We start from the raw sequence: 22,762 nt of genomic DNA, 5'->3' as shown, positions 1-22,762 counted from the left end.
AAGACCCTGAGATCATGACCTGAGCCCAAGGCAGATTCTTAGCCAAGTGAGCCCCCCAGGTGCTCCTCAAAAGCCATTTCTTAATGATCATCTAATTGCTCTGTGACCAGCATTTGAGACATTTGGCTATCTTTCCTTTTCTGGAAGTTTCCTCATTTAGCTTTTAGGACACCACATTTACCAGTTTTCCTCTTACACTGCTGATCTTTCTATCTAAGTCCATATGGCTGATTTATTTTATCATCTTACTCTCTAAGTATTTGATGATGCCCCAAGCTCAGACCTTGAACTTCTTTTCTTTCTATGTATACTCACTTCATAGGTGATCATATCTAATTACATGATGTTAAAATCCATCAATAAGCTACGATTCTCCAGCCTGGACTTCACCCTTTAACCCAAACTCATTGTCCAACTGTGTACATGACATAACTGACAGGTATCTCAGACTAACATGCGCAAACCACACTCCTGACCTGTTTTTGTCTTTCTTCCTCATCTTGGTTAATGCTAACTTCATTGTTCCAATTTCTCAAATTAAAAACCAATTTCTATATTTCTTTTATATCATACACTCAGTCCATTGACAAATCTTACAGACTTTACTTTCAAAACATTTTTGGGATACAATCCTTTTTACCACCCCTACTACTGTCACTCCAGTCCAAGCCACCATGATCTCACACATCGATTATTATGGTGGCTCCTAGCTGGTGTCACTATTTTTGATCTTGCTTTTCTCTAGTCTATTCTCAGCACAGTTGCAAGAATAATCCTGTTAAACAAATCAGTTCATGTCACTTCTCTCTTCAGAAACCTTAAGTATATTTCCTCCTCACTCAGGGGAAAACAGAAATCATTTTTATGATCTTTAGTCCTTATGCATTCTGGCTATTTCCCTTCTACTTACCCCTCTTGGTCTTATTTTCTACTACTTTCCCCTCCTTCTCTGTGATCCAGCCACACTGAACCACTTGTGTTTTCTTTGAAGACATCAGACATGTTCTTACTTTAGTGTCTTTGTACTGGTCATTTCCTCAAGCTGGAATGTTCTTCCCCCAGATATCCACTTACTCCCTTCAAGACCTTACTCTAAATTCATCTTTTCCCTAAACTCCTTCCTCAATGTAAAATTTCAGCCTCTCTCTCTGCAATGTTTTTTATCTTCTCCTGCTTCATTTCCTCTTTGGCACTTACAAATCTCTATATAATCTATTATATATTTAATATTGTCTACCCCCTTCATACACACACACACACACACACACACACACACACACACAAGTGTACCTCCAGAAACCAAGTTGTAGAGTTAGCTATTGGCTGGACTTCAGGCAACAGGAACTGCCCACTGCTGCTGTGGTACTCATCATGCATTTACTCATTCGGTAATATTTATAAAGTCCTCCTATATATTAGTCACTGTTCTAAGTACCTAGGAAAGTCCAGCAAATAAAACAAAGATCCTTGCTCTCATGGAACCTACATTCTAGTGGGGCAAAACAGTCAAAAGCCACAATAATTAATAATTGAATAAATTATATAAAATGTGAGCTGATAGTAGTATGTAAAAAATAAGGAAGGTAAAAGAAGATTGGGATTTGAGGGAGAGCATAAAAACACAATCTTAGGGGCACCTGGGTGGCTCAGTGGGTTAAAGCCTCTGCCTTCGGCTCAGGTAATGATCTCAGGGTCCTGGGATTGAGCCCTGCATTGGGCTCTCTGCTCAGCAGGAGTCTGATTCCCTTCCTCTCTCTTTGCCTGCCTCTCTGCGTACTTGTGATCTCTGTCTGTCAAATAAATAAATAAAATCTTTTAAAAAAAATACACAATCTTAAATACAGTCCTAAATAACAAGATCAGAGGAGGCCTCCTTGTGAAGCTACAGTTGGGAAGTAGGAAGATAACAGAGAGTTGAAATTTTATGTATAATCCAAATAAGAAAGGGTCTGAGAAAAGAATGCAGAAGGGTTATTTATCTTTTGCTCAGTAATGCTCTTAATAACATTTTGAACTAAGAATCAGGGCTCTTCTTCAGTTTATAAAACCTACTGAGGAAAAATGGTAGAATATATATGCCATTTTAGACATTCAGAATAGCAAATGTGTGTCTGCTATACATGTATGTTTTAAGCATTTGAAACATGTCTTGGGGACCACAACTGACCAACACCATAAGATATAAAAGGAAATAGGTGATATATCTGTTTTATAGAAGGTATTAAGTTGTCATTATTTTTAGAGAATGAATGTATACCTAGGAAAAATAAAGCATCAACTGAAAATTCAACTCTCATAAAAAATGAGATTTCAGTAAAGAATCAAAAATAGTTAAGTTTTGTCCCGGTTTCTTTAAGTATGACATAATGCTTAAGTGAAATGTGTGTGACTCTCCCTTCTCTTCTGAAACCCTACTAAAAATAAAATGCATAAAACCCCAAGGACAGGGAAACTGTAAAGAAGACCACAGCAGATAAAAGATGCCTGTAAAATTTTAGACACTGAAAAGCAAATGAATGAGTAGTAACTGACTAACTGTAAGAATCTGAAAACTCAGTGTCTGGGATGGGGGTGCGGAGTGGGTAGAGGTAGAGAAATTAAAAAGAAAGAAGCTAAATCACACCAGAGAACTATAAATTGTTTAGGATTTGTACCTGTGAAAGGGATTATGATAGTGCTGGTAGTGTGAAAACTGGAGTCATTGAAAGACCTACATAAAGACCTTTTGGGACCACAAAGTCACATTCTTCCTCTGTAGCCTGCAACTACGACCCTTCACCGCAGTAGAAGATGGAGGTTTTCTCTCAGAAGAGGTTGAACCAAAGCTATGAACTCAGGGACACCCAGCCAAGCTGAGGGAGGGTGCTTATTTAAGGAAATCCTCTAACATGGAACACAAATCAAAATGAACAAAGAGAATAATAAGATCAGAGGGAACAGAGACAATTCAGGGAGTGGTAGAAATTTGCACAAAACAAGAACAGGGTTAGTTTAAGAGAGGACTATCCAAAGAACAAGGGGGAGAAACCTAGAAATTCAATAAAATGTCTGGAAGTAAAGTTAAGAAAATCTTGTAGATATTAGAGTAAGAAGACCCAGAAAAGGAAAATAGAAGAGATTAGGCAAAATAAAGAATTAGTCCCAGAAGTTAAATGACCAAAGACAAGAGATCCTAAAAGATACAAGAGAGAAGAAGGAGAAGTTATTTAAAATTAATACCATAAATTTCTAGAATTGAAGGACACAATTTTTTACATTGAAAGATAACACCAAAAGCAAAAAGACTTGTCCAAGTCATAACATTGTGAAATTTCAGAATAGCAGAAGCAAAGGGAAGATTCAAAAGCTTTCAGAGGAAGTAAATACGCCCCATGCTAAGGATTGGGAATCAGAATGTTTTTGGACTTTTCACCAGCAACACTGGAAGTTCCAAGATAAATAAGCAACGCCTTCTAAATTACGAAGGGAATGTAAATCTAAACTTCTATACCTGAGTGAAATTATCAACCAAGTGTTAGGGCTGGTAATACTTTCATACAACATCTCACTAATGTACTTCCTATGATTTCTTTTTCAAAGGCTAATGGAGGAAAAACTCCTCCCAAATGAGAGAGTAAATCTAGAAAAATAAAAACATGACATCCAGGAAATAGGTGGTCCAATTCAGGAGAGAGACAAGGAGGAGTCATTGAAGGATAGTGAAGGGAAACTCCAAGATGAAAAGTATACATTCGCCTAGAAGCAGCTAGTCCAGACTGTGGAGGAATATGGAGGACTCCAGAGGAGACAGCTCTAAGAAATATATGAAATTGGCATTTGACATGATATATATATATAAATATATATATATATATATAAACAGATTTTACACCTCTGATAGGAAGTTTAGAGATGTATAGAAGTTTAGGGTGAGAGAAATAGTGTAAAAAACAATAATAATAAGGTAATTATTAACTCTGGGGGGGAAATCATGTTTTAAAGAAAAGGAATTGTGAATAATGTTTACATCACTATAATAATGAAAGCACAATATTTATTGAACAATTGTGTTACCACTATTCTGGGAAGATGAGAAGAGTGTGTGTATGTTTGCGTGTGAGTAGCAGGTATGTGTATTTCTGCGTGGCTGGGAGAGGAGTTGAAAGAGAACAATATTGCCATATTACATAGTTGAAAATCATTAAGCAGGGGTGCCTAACTTGCTCAGTCATAGAGAATGTCACTCTTGATCTCAGAGTGGTGAGTTCAAGCCCCACGTTGCATGTAGAACTTACTTAAAGAAAAAAAAAAGAAAATAGAAAATCAGTAAATAATTATATAGATCTGAAAAATCAATAAATAGTTGTATATGCACATTATTATTTAAGAGTATGAAGGTAAGTACCAAAAGAAATAGTTAAATGATTTGGGATTGGTGATCTCTAAGAGCGGTAATCAAGAGTGGTGAGTGATAGGGCAGAAGACTACTGTTATTCATTATAAGCCTTATTTTATTTCAAAACTGATAAAAGAATAGTATATAATACATGCCCCAAATTTAGCAGCTACTATTTTTTTAAATCAGTAATTTCTTTATAGGACAGAAATTTCCAGTTATTTTCTTAGGGGAAAAAAAAAAGAATCCAGTCACATTAATTACAAACAATTATAAAATAGCTACTAGTAACCTAAATAAGACATGTATGTGGTCAATGAAGAAATATAAAAAACTCAGTGAAGAAATATAAATTAATGGAGAGACTTGTCACATTCATTGATGAAAGGAGAAGATGCCAATTCATCCCCAAATAACCAATACTTTCAGTGGGATTCCAATAAAAATACTAATGATTTTTGTTTTGTTTTGTTTTGTTTTTGGAAATTTGACAATGATTATTATAAAGCTAACCTGAAAAAACAGGCAAAATCAATTAGGAATCTTCTGAAAAAAGAATATGAGGGTATAACCTGTCAACATAAATCATATAAATTTCAAATGATTAAAAATAAGTTACTATGGGGCGCCTGGGTTGCTCAGTGGGTTGAGCCTCTGCCTTCGGCTCAGGTCATGATCTCGGGGTCCTGGGATCAAGCCCCGAGACAGGCTCTCTGCTCAGCGGGGAGCCTGCTTCCCCATCTCTCTCGGCCTGCCTCTCTGCCTGCTTGTGATCTCTGTCTGTCAAATAAATAAATAAAATCTTTTAAAAATAAAAGTTACTAGTGCAAGATCAGCAATGGTGATTTGGAACAGAATGCAGATCCCTCAGTCAGAACCTCATATATGATAGAGAAACTATCCTACAAACGCTATGGCATAGAGGTAAAGAGTACAGATTTAGAGGGGTCAAACCACTTGGGTTCAAATCCTGGCTCTGCCACCTACTGTCTGTGTTACCATGTGCAAGTTGTTCAACCACTTTGTGCCTCAGTTTCCTCATCTCAAAACTGGAAATAATGACAGTGCTTGCCTGGGTGACATGTAAAGCATTCGGAACAGAACCTGGCAATAGCAGGTGCCATGTAAGTTCCTTGCTGTTACGTTGTTCAGTATCATAAGTCGTCAGGCCCAACTTCATGGATCGTGCCCTAAGCAAGTCAGTCAGAGGCCTGCTCTTAGAAAGGCCACACATACTAGCTAAAGGCTTTACTGTCACCATATTAAGGTTATTAAGAAGTTTTGAACAAAGAGCACTGCATTTTCATATTTGCAATGAGCCTGGCATTTCACGTAGCAAGTCCTACAAGTTAATCAGGAAAAGGATAAATTATTCAGCAAATGGCTCTGGGGAAACTGATATTGCAGTGTGTGTTGGGGATGGGGGATCCAAGTTCAAGTTAAGTTCTCATTTCACTCCATGTGGCACATTAAAAAACATAACTATACAATTTTTTTTCTTTTTTAAAGATTTTATTTATTTATTTGACAGAGAGAGAGATCACAAGTAGGCAGAGAGGAAGGCAGAGAGAGAGGGGGAAGCAGGCTCCCCGCTGAGCAAAGACCCCCCCCCCCCCGATGTGGGGCTTGATCCCAGGACCCCGATCCGAAGGCAGAGGCTCAACCCACTGAGCCACCCAGGTGCCTCATAACTATACAATTTAAATAAAAAACCTATGTTCTGAATTTTGAGTGGAAAGTACTGGTTTAAATACATGATGAAATTTATCCTTAAAAATTAATAATATATATTTTCTAACACTCTTTACTGAATAGGCCTAAAAGCAAGAGCTCAATAGCAAAGAATACTCTTAGCACCTGGATTTGGTCATATAACACCTCCCACTAAAAGGAGCTAGGGTTCCTTGGAGAAATGGCTGAATCCAGAATTTGCACAGGAAATGTGCGAGATGAGCCTTTTTGGGAGCCTAGAACAGGAAATCCAAATGAAAAACTTGTCATAGCAGAAAGCAATGCAGTTAACAAAGACTATATGGACGTGCCAGTTAGAAAAGGTTCCTAGGGCGCCTGGGTGGCTCAGTGGGTTAAAGCGTCTGCTTTTTTTTTTTTTTTTTTTTTTAAAGATTTTATTTATTTATTTGACAGACAGAGATCACAGGCAGGCAGAGAGGCAGGCAGAGAGAGGAAGGGAAGCAGGCTCCCTGCCGAGCCAAGAGCCCGATGCGGGGCTCGATCCCAGGACCCTGGGATCATGACCTGAGCCAAAGGCAAAGGCTTTAACCCGCTGAGCCACCCAGGCGCCCCAAAGCATCTGCTTTTGGCTCAGGTCATGATCCCAGGGTTCTGGGATCGAGCCCTGCATCGGGTTTTCTGCTCAGCAGGGAGCTTGCTTCCTTCTCTCTCTCTGCCTGCCTCTCTGCCTACTTGTGATCTCTGTCTGTCAAATAAATAAATAAAATCTTTAAAAAAGAAGAAGAAGAAGAAGAAGAAGAGGTTCCCAATGACCAAAGATGAGACAATTTGAGGATCAACAGTAAGGATGACCACTGCAGGTTATCATGTATATTTAAATGCTTGAGTTCATAATGGTATTCAAAAAAGAAAAAAACTTAAAAAAAAAAAGAAAAAACTTAATGGTCATCTGAAAACTGGTGAATACAGATAAAAATACAAGCATTTACCCTGCCATTATTATAGGAAATAAACCTAAGTGTAACCAAATAGTTGATGGGAGGAATTTCCCCTTTGTATAAGAATTCTAACTAATAAATGAAAAAGGAAAGTATTAGAATATCACAATTTTGCAACTCCTTATGATGTAATGAATCTAAGGGGTGATCATCAGTAATATCACAAAAAAAGCTAACCATGCATTCAATTCTATCTGATAGAATTTTAAAATCCTACCCAAGTCTAATCAAGCCTTTAGATCTGATTACCAATTTAGAGCTAATTTAAGGAACAGAATAATATGTTAAACAGTATGTCATGGATACATCAGCAAAATCCCACTGTGGGAAACCATGTAAAACAAATAATCCAGTTTCTTCAATTAATAAATTCCAAGGAAAAAACTAGGAAAGAGAGAGAAAAAATACCTATAGTTTATAAAAGAGACAGTAACTACTCATAATATGTGGACCTTATTTGGATCCTGATTCAAATAAAGTAAAAACAACAACAATGAGAAAGTCAGAGAAATTTGGACATTTACTAGGTTTTTTTATGGATCACTGAAAAAAAATTAAATTAAATTTTTTTAAAAAGAGTTGGAGGGGCGCATTGGTTTGCTCCTCCCTCTCCCTCTGCCTGCTGCTCTGCCTGCTTGTAGTCTCTCTGTCAAATAAATAAATAAAATCTTAAAAAAAAAAAAAAAGAGTTGGAGCCCTATGTTAGGTGTAGAGATTACTTCATTAAAAACTTAAAATAGCTGTACCATTAAAAAAAAATAAACGTAATATTTAAGAACTACTGATGCGTATTTCTGGTTGTCACAATGGTGTTTTGCTTGCATTTTTTACATTTCTTACCTTTAAAGATACATATAGAAATATTTACAGATAAAATGAGATGCTACCTGTGATTCGTTTGAAGTATTCCTGGGTTGGGGAGAAAATGGACGGAAGTATCAATGGAAGAAGATTGGCTGTGAGTGGAAACTGGAGGCTGGAAATACAGAGTTTTCAATTTTTGTTTGTAAATTAAAAGTATCCCTTGGAAGTTAAAAAAAAAATTGTATCCAGGCAGGAAAAAAAAAAAAAAAAAAGCTCACTTGTAAAAAGATATTTGAACTATACAAAATATATGACTGAGTATTTTACTGCTTTGAATGCTGAGTGACTTTCTAACCATAAAATAGATGAATTATACACTAAAGAAAAGACTGCTACTTTAAAATAAAAACTAAAAATTTGTGTATGCTTTCAAAAGATCATGAAATAAAATAAAAACTCTGAAAGATAATACTTGCAACTTACAGCAAATAAAAGTTTAAAATACTTAATATAGGGGTGCCTGGGTGGTTCAGTGGGTTAAAGCCTCTGCCTTCGGCTCGTGTCATGATCCCAGGGTCCTGGGATTGAGCCCCGCATTGAGCTCTCTGCTCCGCGGGGAGCCTGCTTCCTCCTCTCTTTCTCTCTGCCTGCCTCTCTGCCTACTTAAATCTCTGTCTGTTAAATAAATAAATAAAATCTTTTAAAAAATAAAATAAAATACTTAATATATAAGGAAATACATTAAGAGTAGCTAACACACTATGCACCCTTATAAGAATTTTACAAACACTGTCTAAGTTATTAAAAATAGAAAAAATAGGGACGCCTGGGTGGCTCAGTTGTTAAGCCTCTGCCTTTGGCTCAGGTCATGATCCCGGAGTCCTCAGATCGAGTTCCATGTCAGGCTCCCTGCTCAGTAGGAAGCCTGCTGCTCCCTCTCCCACTCCCCCTGTTTGCGTTCCCTCTCTTGCTGTCTTTCTCTCTGTCAAATAATAAATAAAATCTTTTGAAAAAATAGAAAAAATACTAAGGGCACCTGGCTGGCAGTTGGTGGACCATGCAACTCTTGATCTCCGGGTCGTAAGTCCAAGACCCACGTTGGGTGCAGAGATTACTTAAAAAACAAACAAACAAACAAACAAAAAAACCTACTAATATTCTGTAGCCTAATACCTAATTCACAGAAGCCCGAATAGTCAATAAATAAGTATGCATTTAACTTCACAATAATAAAATAATTGCAAATTAAATTTTACTAAGATTTCAACTTATCAAAATAGTGAAGATCATTGTTAATGACTAACACCTGTTGTTGATGGTGTAGCAAAATGGTTGACTTCTTACACTGCTGGTAGCCATGTATGTTGGAAGAATCTAGAGAGCAATTGGGCAATATTAGTTGAGGTCGAAAAACATTTATACCTTTGACCCTATTATTGTGCTTTCAGGAATTTGTAGCGTTGTTGTTATCAGAGATACATGCAAAGATGTATGAGCTAGGCAGTTCACAAGGGTTTTGTTTGTAATAAAGAAAAGTTGGAAGCAGGGCGTTTGGGTGGCACAGTAAGTTAAAGGACCCACTCTTGGTTTTGGCTCAGGTTATGATCTCAGGGTCTATGGATGGAGCCCTAAGTGGGGCTCTGTGCTCAGCACAGTTTGCTTAAAATTCTCTCGGAAAAAAAAAAATCTCTCTCAGTCTCCCTCCTCCCTCTGCCCCTCCCTGCTCTGCTCTCTCTCCCTCCCTCTCTCAAAGAAAGAAAGAAGAAAAATTGGAAGCAGCCAAATTTTGAAAAAAAAAAGAGAACATTTAAATAAATTATACAATAGCAATACCTTAGAATAGTAGGGAACCATTAAAGTCATGTTTTCAAGTGGAAAATAACCCATCAACAGGTAAATGAAACTTTAATTGTTGAGTATCCATATAATGAAATATTAGCCAGCAATAAAAAGGAATAAATAACAGATATATACAACAACATGAATAAATCTCAAAACATTATGCAGAGCAAAAGAAAAGTTAAACCAAAAAATAAATAAATAAATAAAATCCAAAAAAACAGAATATACCATTTGAAACCATTTATATGTAATTCTAGAACAAGTAAAACTTACCTCTGGCCAAGGAAGTTGGATCAATGGTTGCCTCTAAAGTGAGTCCTGGGATTGACTTGGAAGGGAGGATGGAGATGTTCTGTATCTTGTTGGTATGCATTAACTGGGTAAATCATTTTGTCGAACTCATCTCCCTTTAGCTACTGATTTTAGCTCTCAAATCAAATATTAGTCCAAAGATTGTAGCTTAATAATATGCTAAAGAAAAAAGTTTCAGTCTTTTTACTTCTCCAGCAGCCAATACCCTCAACCATAGAGTGAGGAGTTGAATCAGGGAGGCTTCAAAGTGACTTCCACCCCCCGAAAAAATGTTATGTGTCCTTAGGAAACAAATTAGATATAACCATAACTAGAGAAGACCATTTTACATGGAGACATGAACCTTTGAATGTGTGAGTTTCCATTTAATAAGGAACAAAGAGGGTGCCTGGGTGGCTCAGTCAGTTAAGCATCTGTCTTCCGGCTCAGGTCTTGGGAATTCCTGCTCATCAGGGAGTCTGCTTCTCCCTCTTCCCCTGCCCATCTCCCTTACTCATGCTGTCTCTCTCTGTCAAATAAATAAATAAGATCTTAAATGAAAAGAAGAGGAACAAAGAGAACATTCAGCTGATTACCAAAATTCATCCTTAATATGTGAAAACATAGTTCTGAATCGTGGCAATGAATTTTTCTTAATTTCATGAAATTTGACTTCCTGGAAAACCACGCACAATGGTCACTGAAAATTTATTTTAATAACCTTAAGTGGAAATGGTTTGATTTAATGGTCTTTTAAACTGGCCTGATGTGAGTATCTGGAAGATGAATGATGCTGGAATCAACAATGTCTCCAAATGAGATTAAAAACTTTCAAATAATACCAATAGCAATCAGAAAAAAGAATCAACTCTTTAAACCATTCATTTTAGTTATGAAGTGATGCATATACACTTAAATGCAACAACCACATGTTTTTGAATTTATGTATTATTAAGCCATTATTAAATAATAAAAAGTAAATATCTCCCAACCACTCTTCTCACCATGTTTATTTTCCAAAAGTAGTAAATGTTAACAATTTGTTCCACCTATTTCTATACATGCAATATAATATGTATGTATACACAATAAAAAATATAGGAATATATGCCCCTGTTATTAAAAGTATTCATAAAGTGTTACTTTTTCTTGCCATTTTAGTGTTACCGCAAGCAGTCACCCAGTTTGAAGAATTGGTTGGTATGGCAGAAGCCCTGCTTAAGGGTGGAGGAACCATGTCCACATCTGCATCCACCCTCTGGAGAGCAACAAACAACTCCTCACCAGACTCATTTGCCTCAACGTGCAGTAATTCTAACTCTAATTCCAGCTCACCAATTTCCTTGAAAGCTGAAGAAGAGCATCATACTGATGAGAAACAGGTCAGTTGGAAGGCCTGCCCTATCTTTGTCTGGGATACAGTAAATACAAAAATTAAGATAAGACTACAAAATGGTGGGGCACCTGGCTGGCTTGGGTTGTGGAGCATGTGACTTTTGATCCAAGGATTTGTGAGTTCAAGCCCCATGATGGGTGAAGAGATTACTAAAAATAAAAAACAATAAAAATTTAAAAAGACTGCAAAATGATCACTGTTTTATCAGGTAACTTTAGGTAACTTTTGATCATGACCATAACATTGCAATTACATAAAACAATTAATAACAAATCAAAAAAATATTTGTTTCACAAGTATCCAGTTTAGAAAACTAAAGTCAAATTGCAGTCAATGATGAGGTTATTAAACTAGAAAATTCTAGTTTAGTGATGGGTAACTATGCATTGAGGGTTATAAAATTATATCACTGAGTGAAGGTAAATTTCAGCTTCTGCATGCTGGAAGAATATAACCTTTTCCTACTTCCCAATTTCTCTTCAAGAAACAGAAGCTAAAACGACAAGAGTTTCAATAGAATTGGGTATCAGCTTTGCAAAATATGCCTTCCAGAGCTATAATTAAATACTAACAATCTAACATTTAGAATATTTGAATATTGGTCTGTCAGTTTCCTTTTGCTATGTCGCAGATGACCACAAACTTAGTGATTTGTAATAACACAAATGTATTATCTCAGAGTTCTGTAGATAGGAAGTGTGGTAAAATCAAGGAGTCAGCAGATGCATTCCTTTCTGGAGGCTCTATGGAAAAATCTGTTCCCTGCTTCTTTAGGTTATTGTAGAATTCAGTTTCTTGTGGTTGTAGAACTGAGTTTCCCATTTTCTTGCTGACTATAGAGGCAACCCACTTCCAGAGGCAATTTCTAGAGGCAACTACATTCTCTGGTTTATGGGCCATTCTACCACCTTCAAAGCCAGCCATGGAGGCAAAGCCACTCTCACAATTCCAATCTGACCTCCTTCTGCCTCTTTTTTCTGACCCATTCTTCTGCCCCCTCTTCCCTCTTTAAGGGATCCTGTGATAAAATTGGGCCCATCTGGATAATCCAGGATAATTTCCCCATCGCAAGGTACTTACCTTTAATCTCAACCATGTAAGGTCACATATTCACAGGTTCCAGGGATATGGATATCTTCAATGGGCCACTATTCTGCCTACTACACTTAGTAGGAGGTGTTGAGGATGGACTCATCCTTAAACCATCCAATCCAGATCACATGACAAGAGCTTGGATATACTCTGGAACAAATACATCATAACTATTGGGAATTATGTCAAAGATAACATTTAACTCTAACCCCTGAAATGTAGAATATGTATTAAAAGCAAAATACCGGGGCGCCTGGGTGGCTCAGTGGGTTAAGCCACTGCCTTCGGCTCAGGTCATGATCTCAGGGTCCTGGGATCGAGCTCCGCATCGGGCTCTCTGCTCAGCAGGGAGCCTGCTTCCTCCTCTCTCTCTGCCTGCCTCTCTGTCAAATAAATAAATAAAATCTTTAAAAAAAATAAAATAAAATAAAAAAAATAAATAAAAGCAAAATACATCCCCTTAAAGAATGTTGATTTTGTTTTCTGGTATGTCTTAACTCAATTAGCAATATATTTCTCCGGATACAACTTTCTTTTCCTTTTTCCAGTTTCAACTATTATGTTGTATTTTTTAGTTCAAGATTGAAAAATGGCAGATTGCCCGTTGTAACAAGAGCAAGCCTCAGAAGTTTATTAATGATTTAATGCAAGTACTTTATACAAATGAGTACATGGCCACACACAGCCTGACCGGAGCCAAGTCCTCTACTTCCAGGGACAAAGCCGTAAAACCAGCTATGAATCAGAATGAAGTTCAAGAAATCATAGGTATTATATGGTTGTATTACATTGTCACATGAATTTGAAATTATTTTACCACTCAAGGTTAAGTTATTCTTTCATGGTCTTTTTGTTGTTTATTTTTCTATGAAAGAAAAATCTCAAAATAGCCTAAATCTCTTATTAAATATGGTAAATTTTATAGAAAAATTTACATTAAAACAGTTACTAAAATAAAGCTAAATTTTATTTCATTGAAAACTTTGAATTCATAAATTCGTAACTTCAGAAAAATGCATCCCAAAATCCTTTCAAACAAAATTTCAGTAAAGAGTTTAGATCTTATTTTCTCTTTCTTATCTTGGCTCTAGATTCCTTATCTTTTATTCTAGAAAAATAGGGATTAATTTCCCACTTATGTGTTTTTTAATTTAATTTTATTTTCTTCTATTTAAATTCAATTAATGAACACTTGTGTGTTATTTCAGAGGTAGAGTCCAGTGATTCATCAGTTGTGTATAACACCCGGTTCTCCTTACAACACATGTCCTCCTTAGTCCTACTTACGGTTTTTAAGTTAATCTCCTCAAATATAATCATCTAGCTATCAAATGATTTTTTGTAAATGTCAAAAAATTCAGGGAATCACTGAATCTGAGCTCTCTGTATTTTAATATGCCATTTCTCATTGGTGTTTGGGCTGCTTTTGCAAAATGGAGACAAAACTACATTGTGGATTGCTTGATGTTTTATATCAGTTCATACCTTAAGATGCAAAGGCCTCAAAAAGTGTTTTCATGTGTTATTGTTTTTTACAGGAGTCACAAAACAGTTATTTCCCAACACAGATGATGTTTCAATTAGGAGAATGATAGGGCAAAAGCTAAACAACTGTACCAAGAAGCCAAATTTAAGCAAAAATCTGAACTCTCAGGACATTAAGTAGAACCTTTTGGTAAGTCCTCTCAATCTTCACAATCCTTTCTGTGTGGCAAGAAGATGTAATTCTTTGATCCCTGGAACAGCATTTTGTGACTATTTTATCAGAGAATGTCAGTGGCCCCAGACATGCTAATAGGTATTTGTGGGGATGGAGGTGAGGACGGGAAAGGGGATTGAAATTGGGGGAATGCTAAGTTCAAATACAGATTTTCCTTTTCCAGAACTCCTCAGAGTATTTTATACTCTTATGCCCAAGTGCTCTAGAAATCTCTAAGAAGGCAATAGAGTGTATAATGTTTTTCAAATGTGTTTTACTGAAGAACTTTGCTTTTTCTTCACAGAATGCATGTTAATTTGTGGGTGGGGGGTAGAAAGGAGTCAAAAGAAGGACATTTGATAATTTAGGAAGTGTTTCTCTAGAACAGGGAGATACAGATCCTAGGGACGTCTCTGAAGTACATCAATGGGACTGAACTTAAAATTCCAAACAGTCATTTGTTTTTGGCACCAACTGCTGGCTGGAAATACTGAGGTGTCCCCTCCACCATTCTGCCTCCTGCTTCTCACTCTTTAAGTCTTTATATCAGTTGTTATAGTTTGTATTGGTTTGATAAGGATTTTTACCAACATGTTTCTATTATACTAAGAGAAAGAATTGCTCCTAGGGAGTTTTGAAGGAAATACACTTTATGGTCAGGCCCTGCCCTTAGGCAAAACTGTCTAATGGAATTTTGTGTTTGCTTCAACCCAATGTGCTGGCTGGTTCACTTGTGCTCATCCTTCCTCTCCATTATTTTTATGGAAAATATGTGAAAAAATGCATTATTTTGTTTTTTAATTTTTTTTATTCATAGAGGTATATGGTAAATACACAAGGGGGGTTTTTCTTCCATTTTGTTTACTTTTATCTTTGACTTTCAATTTATTTGTTCTCTGCCTAACTCTAGCCACCTTCAAACATCTTATTTGTTTTTATGTTTTTACTGTGTTTTAAATGGGATTAGAGCCTTGGGTAATGTATTATTTCCCACCATCTATCTTCTACCCATTCCTGACTACCACCCCCAACGCCCTTGAGGGCGGCTTACAATTTTGCTATATAACGAAGCCTAGTTCTGATGAGGGTCACCAATACTAAAATAAACAAACAAACAACAACAACAAAAACCCACTTATAACAACTGCAGGGCAGGGTCTTTCCCTTGGCTCACCCATACTGGTAGACCAACTTGCAGTTTTATACAAGATATGATTGATATTTTTTGTCTTTTTTCTCCCCAAGTGATTAAACATTTCAGTAGATTGTGAATTTCACAACTTCCCAGTTAGGAGATAATTGCTTAAATGAGCCATTAGAACGGCTCGTTTTGACATAAGACTACCCAGTCATCCGGATGTATAATAGCCGAGTTCCCTTGCTAAATGCCATGTAACCAGAGCTCCAAGGGTCTTCTCTATCAGGCTACCGTTTGGAGCATGTTATTATATTTCAGAGCTCTGCGAAGTATTTTAATATCCCAACTTCGGCCTTTTTAATACCTCAGACTGCCAAGAGTAGGCATAAAACTCATCTCTGACTATCTGTCAGCCGAGCATTGAAGAGATTAAAGTTAAAAGGATTTTATATCAGTACTGTTTCTACTTGCAACCTAGTAGTAGTGTTATTAATCACCTGACTACAGCATTAATTCAAATAGAAAAAAGGAACAAATCTTTTGCTAAAAACGCAAAATGTTCTGTTGCTTTCTGGGCCTGAGCCTTACTTTGTGGACAAGTTGCTTGGAATAGAAATGTGTATATTTAGAATCAGAAGTGGAGATAAACACTAAAATGGAAAAATTTTCTTAATTGGCAGGTATCTTTCATTTGAAGTATTGATAATTCCAAATTATCTCAAAAGGACTGAGAAAATATGCTGGGAAAGACAGGGTCATATCCAACCTAATTTAGCCACGCTGTATGAATTAGTCCCATATAGCCCCATCTAGTGGAATGCTGCTGTGTTTTTCTCTTTTTGGTCATCTAACAGAAGCCCTAAGATGACTACACTTACTCAGGCTAATCATTCTCCCTCCTCCCTCCACACCAAAAAGTATCCTTTGGAAAAATAACTTTCTCTGCATGACTATTAGCAAGGTAACATGCACTACAAAATCATGGAGACTTCCACAAATTCCTAAGCATGCATGCAGGAAGCCTAGCAACCCCACCAGCAGGCCCTGTAGTAGACTATGCCCTCCACCCAGTGCTTAAGCGCAAGGTTTCCACCGGTGGCTTGGACTTGAAACAATAATTTCCCAGCTAAGATTTGTTTCTGAGAGGATAAGCACTGAATTCCATCCTTCTCCCCTTTTTAGCTTTTCTCTTTCATTTCTGTGACTCCCCTCAAGTTGCCTGGGGCTCACTTTGCCAAGAGCTTCTGTTGTCAATCTTTCAGGCCTTTTTCCATTTTTTGCTTCTTTCTTATAGGAACTAAAGAAAACTTTATTTATAAGAGTTACAGAATATTAAAATATCACCTCTGGGGGGACACCTGGGTCGCTGGGCGTCTGCCTTCAACTCCCGTCATGATCCCAGGATCCTGGGATCAAGCCAGCATCGGGCTCTCTGATCAGCAGGAAGCCTGCTTCTCCCTCTCCCACTCCCCCTGCTTGAGTTCCCTCTCTCGCTGTGTCTGTCAAATAAATAAATAAAATCTTAAAAAAAAAAATCACCTCTATAACATCCCACTAGTCAGCCTTCTGAAGTTTTCAAAGTTGCCTCAGTCAGTTTAATCCCTACAATATATTATATATGCATATATTATAACTTAAAGATGACCTAATACAGCAATGTTCAAGTAGGATGGGGGGAAATTTTGTCCCTTGCCCCTCAACTAAGGGCTGTTTGAAAATGTCTGGAGATAGATACGATTGTCCCAACTGGATGAAACTACTGGCATCTAGTGGACGGAGCCACAGATGTTGCTAAACATCCCACAAGGCATAGGATATTCTCCCCTACAACAAGTATTACCTAACCCAAAATGTCAACTGTGCCAAGATTAAGAAATCTTGATCAAAAATGATTTCCTTACTTTGGAGATAATAAGACTAAACCCTAAGGAGGTTAAATGAATTGCCGAGATTATACGATTAGTAACTATTAGAGAGTCAACACTAGCATATAGTCAACTAGCATATAATTCTTTGTATCTTTTTAAGAAATCTTTTTATTAGTTTTTTAATTTCAGTGTACTTAACACAAAATGTTATGTTAGTTTCAGGTCAGTTTAATCTCTACAATAATATTACATATACATATATTATAAATTAATGTTAGTTTCAGGTGTACAATATAGTGATTCAACAAGTTCATATGTTATGCTTTGCTTACCTAAGTGTAGCTACCATCTGTCACCATAAACCCTATTGTAATACCATTGACTCTATTCCTTTTGCTGTGCCTTTTATTTCCATGACTTATTCATTCCATAACTGCAAGCTTGTATCTCCCAAACCCCTTTACCCATTTTGGCCATCCCTCACCCTAACTCCTCTAGCAACCATCAATTTTTTTCTCTGTATTTACCTGTATGATTCTGCTTTTCCTTATTCATTTGTTTGTTTTTTGTTTTTTATTTTTTGTTTTTTTTAGGATTCCACGTATGAGAGAAATCATATGGTATTTGGCTTTCTCAGCCTGACTTATTTCACTTATATTCTCTAGGTCCATCCATGTTGCCACAAGTGGCATCATCTTGTCCTTTTATGGCTACATTATATTCCAGTGTGTATGTGTGTGTGTGTGTGTGTGTGTGTGTGTGTGTGTGTGTGTATACACATACCACATCTTCCTTATCCATTCGTCTATTGATGGATTCTTAGTTTGCTTCCATACCTTGGTTATTGTCAATAATGCTTTAATAAACATAAGGGTGCATATATCTTTTCAAATTACTGTTTTTGTTTTCTTCAGGTAAATACCCAGTAGTAGAATTATTGGATCATATGATATTTCTACTTTTTTAAAATTTTTTTGAGGAAAGTCCATACTATTTTCCATAGTGGCTGTACCAATTTACCAATTTGTACCAATTTGTATGAGGATTCCCTTTCCTCTAATCTTTGTCAACACTTATTTTTTCTGTGTTTTTTATTTTAGCCATTCTGACATGTGTCAGGTGATGTCTCACCGTGGCTTTGATTTACATTTCCTTGATGATTAATGATGTTGAGCATCTTTTCATGTGCCCGTTGGTCATCAGTATGTCTTCTTTGGAAAAATGTCTATGCAGGTCTTCTGCCCATCTTTTGAATTGGATTGTTTGGTGGGTTTCTTGGTGTTGAGTTGTAGAAGTTCTAAATATTTTGGATATTAACCCTTTATCAGATAGGTCATTTGCAAATATCTTCTCTCATTCAGTAGGTTGCTTTTTTGTTTTGCTGATGGTTTTTACTGTGTCAAAGCTTTTTATTTTGATGTCCTTTGTATACATACACATACAAAGGACATACATCCTTTGTATGTCCCCAGAGTCCTTTGTATTTCTTATTGCACTAGTCATGGTTCTCCAGAGAAACAGAAATGGGATGTATATAAAAGAGACACTTGAAGGAATTGGCACACACAACTGTAAGGACTGGTGAGTCCAAAATCTGCAAGATGGGCTAGCAGGCTGCGGCCCCAGGGAGTTGATGTTGCAGTCTTGAGTTCAAAGGTGATTATGCCTCCATCAGAAAGGATGAATACTCAACTTTTGTAACAACATGGACCGGACTGGAAGAGATTATGCTGAGTGAAATAAGTCAAGCAGAGAGAGTCAATTATCATATGGTTTCACTTATTTGTGGAGCATAACAAATAACATGGAGGACATGGGGAGCTGGAGAGGAGAAGGGAGTTGAGGGAAATTGGAGGGGGAGGTGAACCATGAGAGACTATGGACTCTGAAAAACAACCTGAGGGTTTTGAAGGGGCAGGGGGTGGGAGGTTGGGGGAGCCAGGTGGTGGGTATTAAGGAGGGCACGTATTGCATGGAGCACTGGGTGTGGTACAAAAACAATGAATACTGTTACGCTGAAAAGAAATTTTTTAAAAAAGTAATATAATTTAAAAAAAAAAGGTGGTGTGAAGGCAGAATTCCTCCTTAGTCAAAGGACCTCTGTCTTTTTTATTAAGGCCTTCAACTGCTTGGGTGAGACCCACCTGTATCATGGAGGTAGTGTGCTTTACTGAAAATCTACTGTTTAAATGTTAATCTCATCTAAAAAATACCTTCACAGCAACATATAGACTGGTGTCTGACCAAACAACTTGGTAGCCTAGCCAAGCGGACATATAAAATTATATGTTTTAGGATCAGAAATTCTGGTTTCTAAGCCTGTTCCACCTCTTGATAAATGTGTGGCCTTTGGAAAGTCACTTGACCTCTTTGAATTTTAATTTAAGGTGGGATAATAATACTATCTACCTTAGGGATGGATCCAGGATTTGTGGAACCTACAGCTTAATAGTATTTGGAGAACTCACTTTAAGAAACACAAAATTATGAATACACAATCAATTACAACTCTGCATAGGCTCCATGCCCAACAGAGACCTTGAGATCAAGAGTTGCGTGCTCTACTGACTAAACCAGCCAGATACCCCAAAATGACATAATGTTTAAATGTTAACAAATTTCTCAAATGTCACATAATGGAGGGGAAGTTACATAATACTTTTACTAACAGCTCTATAATACTTTGATCTTACTTTTGGGGAGTTGCTTACATGTTGACTGCCTCTTCATTTGACAACTTTGCAATAGAATGAATAAAAAAAATAATTTGGACTATCCTGCAGCATAGTGGATGAAAATTGCTTTTTTTTTTTTTTTTACACTTTACAGAGTTTTCTTTCAAATTCTTAACTCTTCAGTAGCAATGTAATTTTTAGGATTGTTGTCAAATTTGGGGAGACCTCTATTAAGTTGCTCTGACATCTAAGCTATAAGACTTCAAGGCATTTCAAGTTTTCTATGGAGTGAATCCTCTTAAATATTCTTTGAATTGACCATTTTCATATTTTTGCTAGAAGGCACTGCAAAGTGGAAAGGCCATCACTAACATAACCATACATAGATGAGATGACAAAGCACAAAAATATATCCCTTAACAAAATCTCAGAAATGCTCACTGCCATTCCATGGTTACAATCAGAGGAGAAAATATGACTAAGGGACAACTGAAAGGGAAAGACAGTTGTCTTAACTGATTATGGTTGAAATATCTAACTTTTGCAAATTTAACAAAAATAAATACATGTGTGAACATATTGGAAGGTACTCATGCAAACAAAATTTAATTGCTTTATAGTAATCCGCCTCTAACCTAGCTCACTTGGATTTTGTGAATTTTGAAAGAGGTAAACCAGATTTGGAAAACTGCCTGCTATTTAAACAATCAACAAATGTTACTGAAGAATGACAAACAGAATTGTTGATCATCTCTTAGGATGGTTGATGGGTATGTGGAGATGGTTCATTTTAATTTGTGGGTTTGAAATTTTACCTAATACAAAGGTTTTTTAAGTCATTTGAGATAAAAATAAATGTAAATATTGTAATTGTTGTCTATGCTGGAATTCCTCTGAATAGATCATAAAATAATTTCTAAGTCACCTCAATAATAATAGTTCTTATAAACAATTTGTATTTGTAAGCAAAAATTTGTAGTAGACACTAAAATAACTCATGTACCTATTAAAAGTACAGTAAGAACTCTAACAAAATTTGCTCTTTTTTTTGAAATTTGCTTTTTATAGGTATTGTAGGTAACTGAAATAAAACACCTTCAGTTCTGAATCTAACACTGGATTTTGTTGGAGAATCTGCAACCTCCCTGACTGGGAGCTCAGAGACACATAGTGACAGGCTGTGAGACATCTGTAATATTGAGGGCTCTTGATGGAGCAACGAGCTTGCTGAAGAAGCTGCATGTAGATTCCACCATAAATATCAGTGATGCATCAAACCAGAGAATTTCTAGCAGTCAACTAAGCATGCAATATGGTTTCTTGGACATAATGCATTTTCCTGTCTCCAAATGTTTCTCTGCACAGCTAACTAACACAATAGAGCTCTCATCATAACAAAAACTTCAACCCCTAAGATTTGTCATTGTCCTTATCAATCACTGTACATTTATTATTACCAATGACTCCCCATTTAAGTTTTTGGATCTTTAACATAAGCACATGTTTGGAAAAGTAAACAGTGAAATAATCAATGTTCATGAACGTGAGGGCAGCAAAATTGGCCTAAAATCTGATAATCATATCTAACCAAGCAATGGCGTCTTCTCAATGAAAATTACAGAATTATTCTGTTACCTAAAAATGTATAAAATAAGAATCTCCAGAAAAAATATGAAAGCAGCAAGACCTTTTAATTTTAATGTAGAACTATTTCACTGTACTCCTGAAAAAGAAATAAACCCAGGTTTTTGTGAGTATTAAAACAATGCATCAAATTGAAATTTTTTTCTGTTTACATGCTTCTAACTTTTTACTGCCCAAGTACATTAAATACAGATATGTAATATAAGACATAAATATCTTTTAAAATACCCTATATAAGATATATCATCCTGTGTATTTGGTTGGTTTTATTGCTACACTGCTTAGTTTTAACTGGTTTGATTTCATTCTATCAGAAGAAAAAAGAATTGAAAATAAAATCACATGGGTTGTATAATCACATAAAAAGAAAAATACCATTTTGTAAATGAATGAAAGATAAAACATTCTTCATCAAGAGGCTTCTCCTGTGATGTCAGGTTGTCACACATGACAACTTTGCAATATCAAGCCATGCTTCTTCAGTTACAAGGTCATGTCTAAACTTGGAAAAGAGGATACATATAATAGTTGGAAAGTTCAGAACTGTGGACCCAGGGAACATTCCATAATGCTGCTTGATAACAATGTGGTCGTACAAAATAAATACGATTAAGGAAATAACTTATGTGAACATTTGCTACTTTTACTGAAGTATAAATAAATCCCATTGGAAACATAAAAAAGTATTTGCTCGTTTCTTATTAAGGTGTAAAGTCCAGGAAAAAGATCCTTTTCTGGGCTGTTTGCTTCTCCAGCCACACATACAAAGGTCATTATAATGACCTATGTGACTCTGGCTTGTCTTCTAAAGAGCCATACAAGGTAAGATATAGAGACAATATCCAAGATAAATGTGCATGCTATGTAGGATATATACACACTATTCAGGAAGGTTAACATTTTTATTGAAAAATAGTGATTTCACTGAGATACATGTGATTTCCTTTTAAAATAACTACTTTGTAGTATGTTTTGCCAACTCAATGTAAATAAAATTTTCTTTGCGAAACAACTATTATTCAACTAGAATTTCTTTTTTTTTTTAAGATTTTATTTATTTATTTGACAGAGATCACAATTAGGCAGAGAGGCAGGCAGAAAGAGAGGAGGAAGCAGGCTCCCTGCTGAGCAGAGAGCCCGATGAGGGTTTGATCCAAGGACCCTGGGATCATGACCTGGGCCGAAGGCAGAGGCTTTAACCCACTGAGCCACCAGGTGCCCCTAGAATTTCTACTTTTAGATGGGTTG

At 36.5% G+C, this 22,762-nt stretch overlaps 1 protein-coding gene across 1 annotated transcript in view; it reads left to right on the top strand.

Annotated features, from left to right (window-relative positions):
* Positions 1 to 22,206, top strand: part of LOC111152379 (BEN domain containing 6) — a 30,896-nt gene extending 8,690 nt beyond the window's left edge. Inside the window, exons 4-7 of the mRNA XM_022510907.1 lie at positions 11,164 to 11,384; positions 13,066 to 13,258; positions 14,029 to 14,165; positions 20,939 to 22,206. Of these exons, the coding sequence (XP_022366615.1) occupies positions 11,164 to 11,384; positions 13,066 to 13,258; positions 14,029 to 14,156 (542 nt within the window). The 3' untranslated portion in view covers positions 14,157 to 14,165; positions 20,939 to 22,206. The remainder of the gene's footprint in view (positions 1 to 11,163; positions 11,385 to 13,065; positions 13,259 to 14,028; positions 14,166 to 20,938) is intronic.
* Positions 22,207 to 22,762: the final 556 nt, after the last annotated feature.

The sequence above is a fragment of the Enhydra lutris genome, unplaced genomic scaffold (genome assembly GCF_002288905.1).
Source record: "Enhydra lutris kenyoni isolate GAN:26980312 unplaced genomic scaffold, ASM228890v2 scaffoldscaffold28, whole genome shotgun sequence".
Classification (NCBI taxonomy): domain Eukaryota; kingdom Metazoa; phylum Chordata; class Mammalia; order Carnivora; family Mustelidae; genus Enhydra; species Enhydra lutris.
This window is presented reverse-complemented; position numbering and strand designations above follow the sequence as displayed.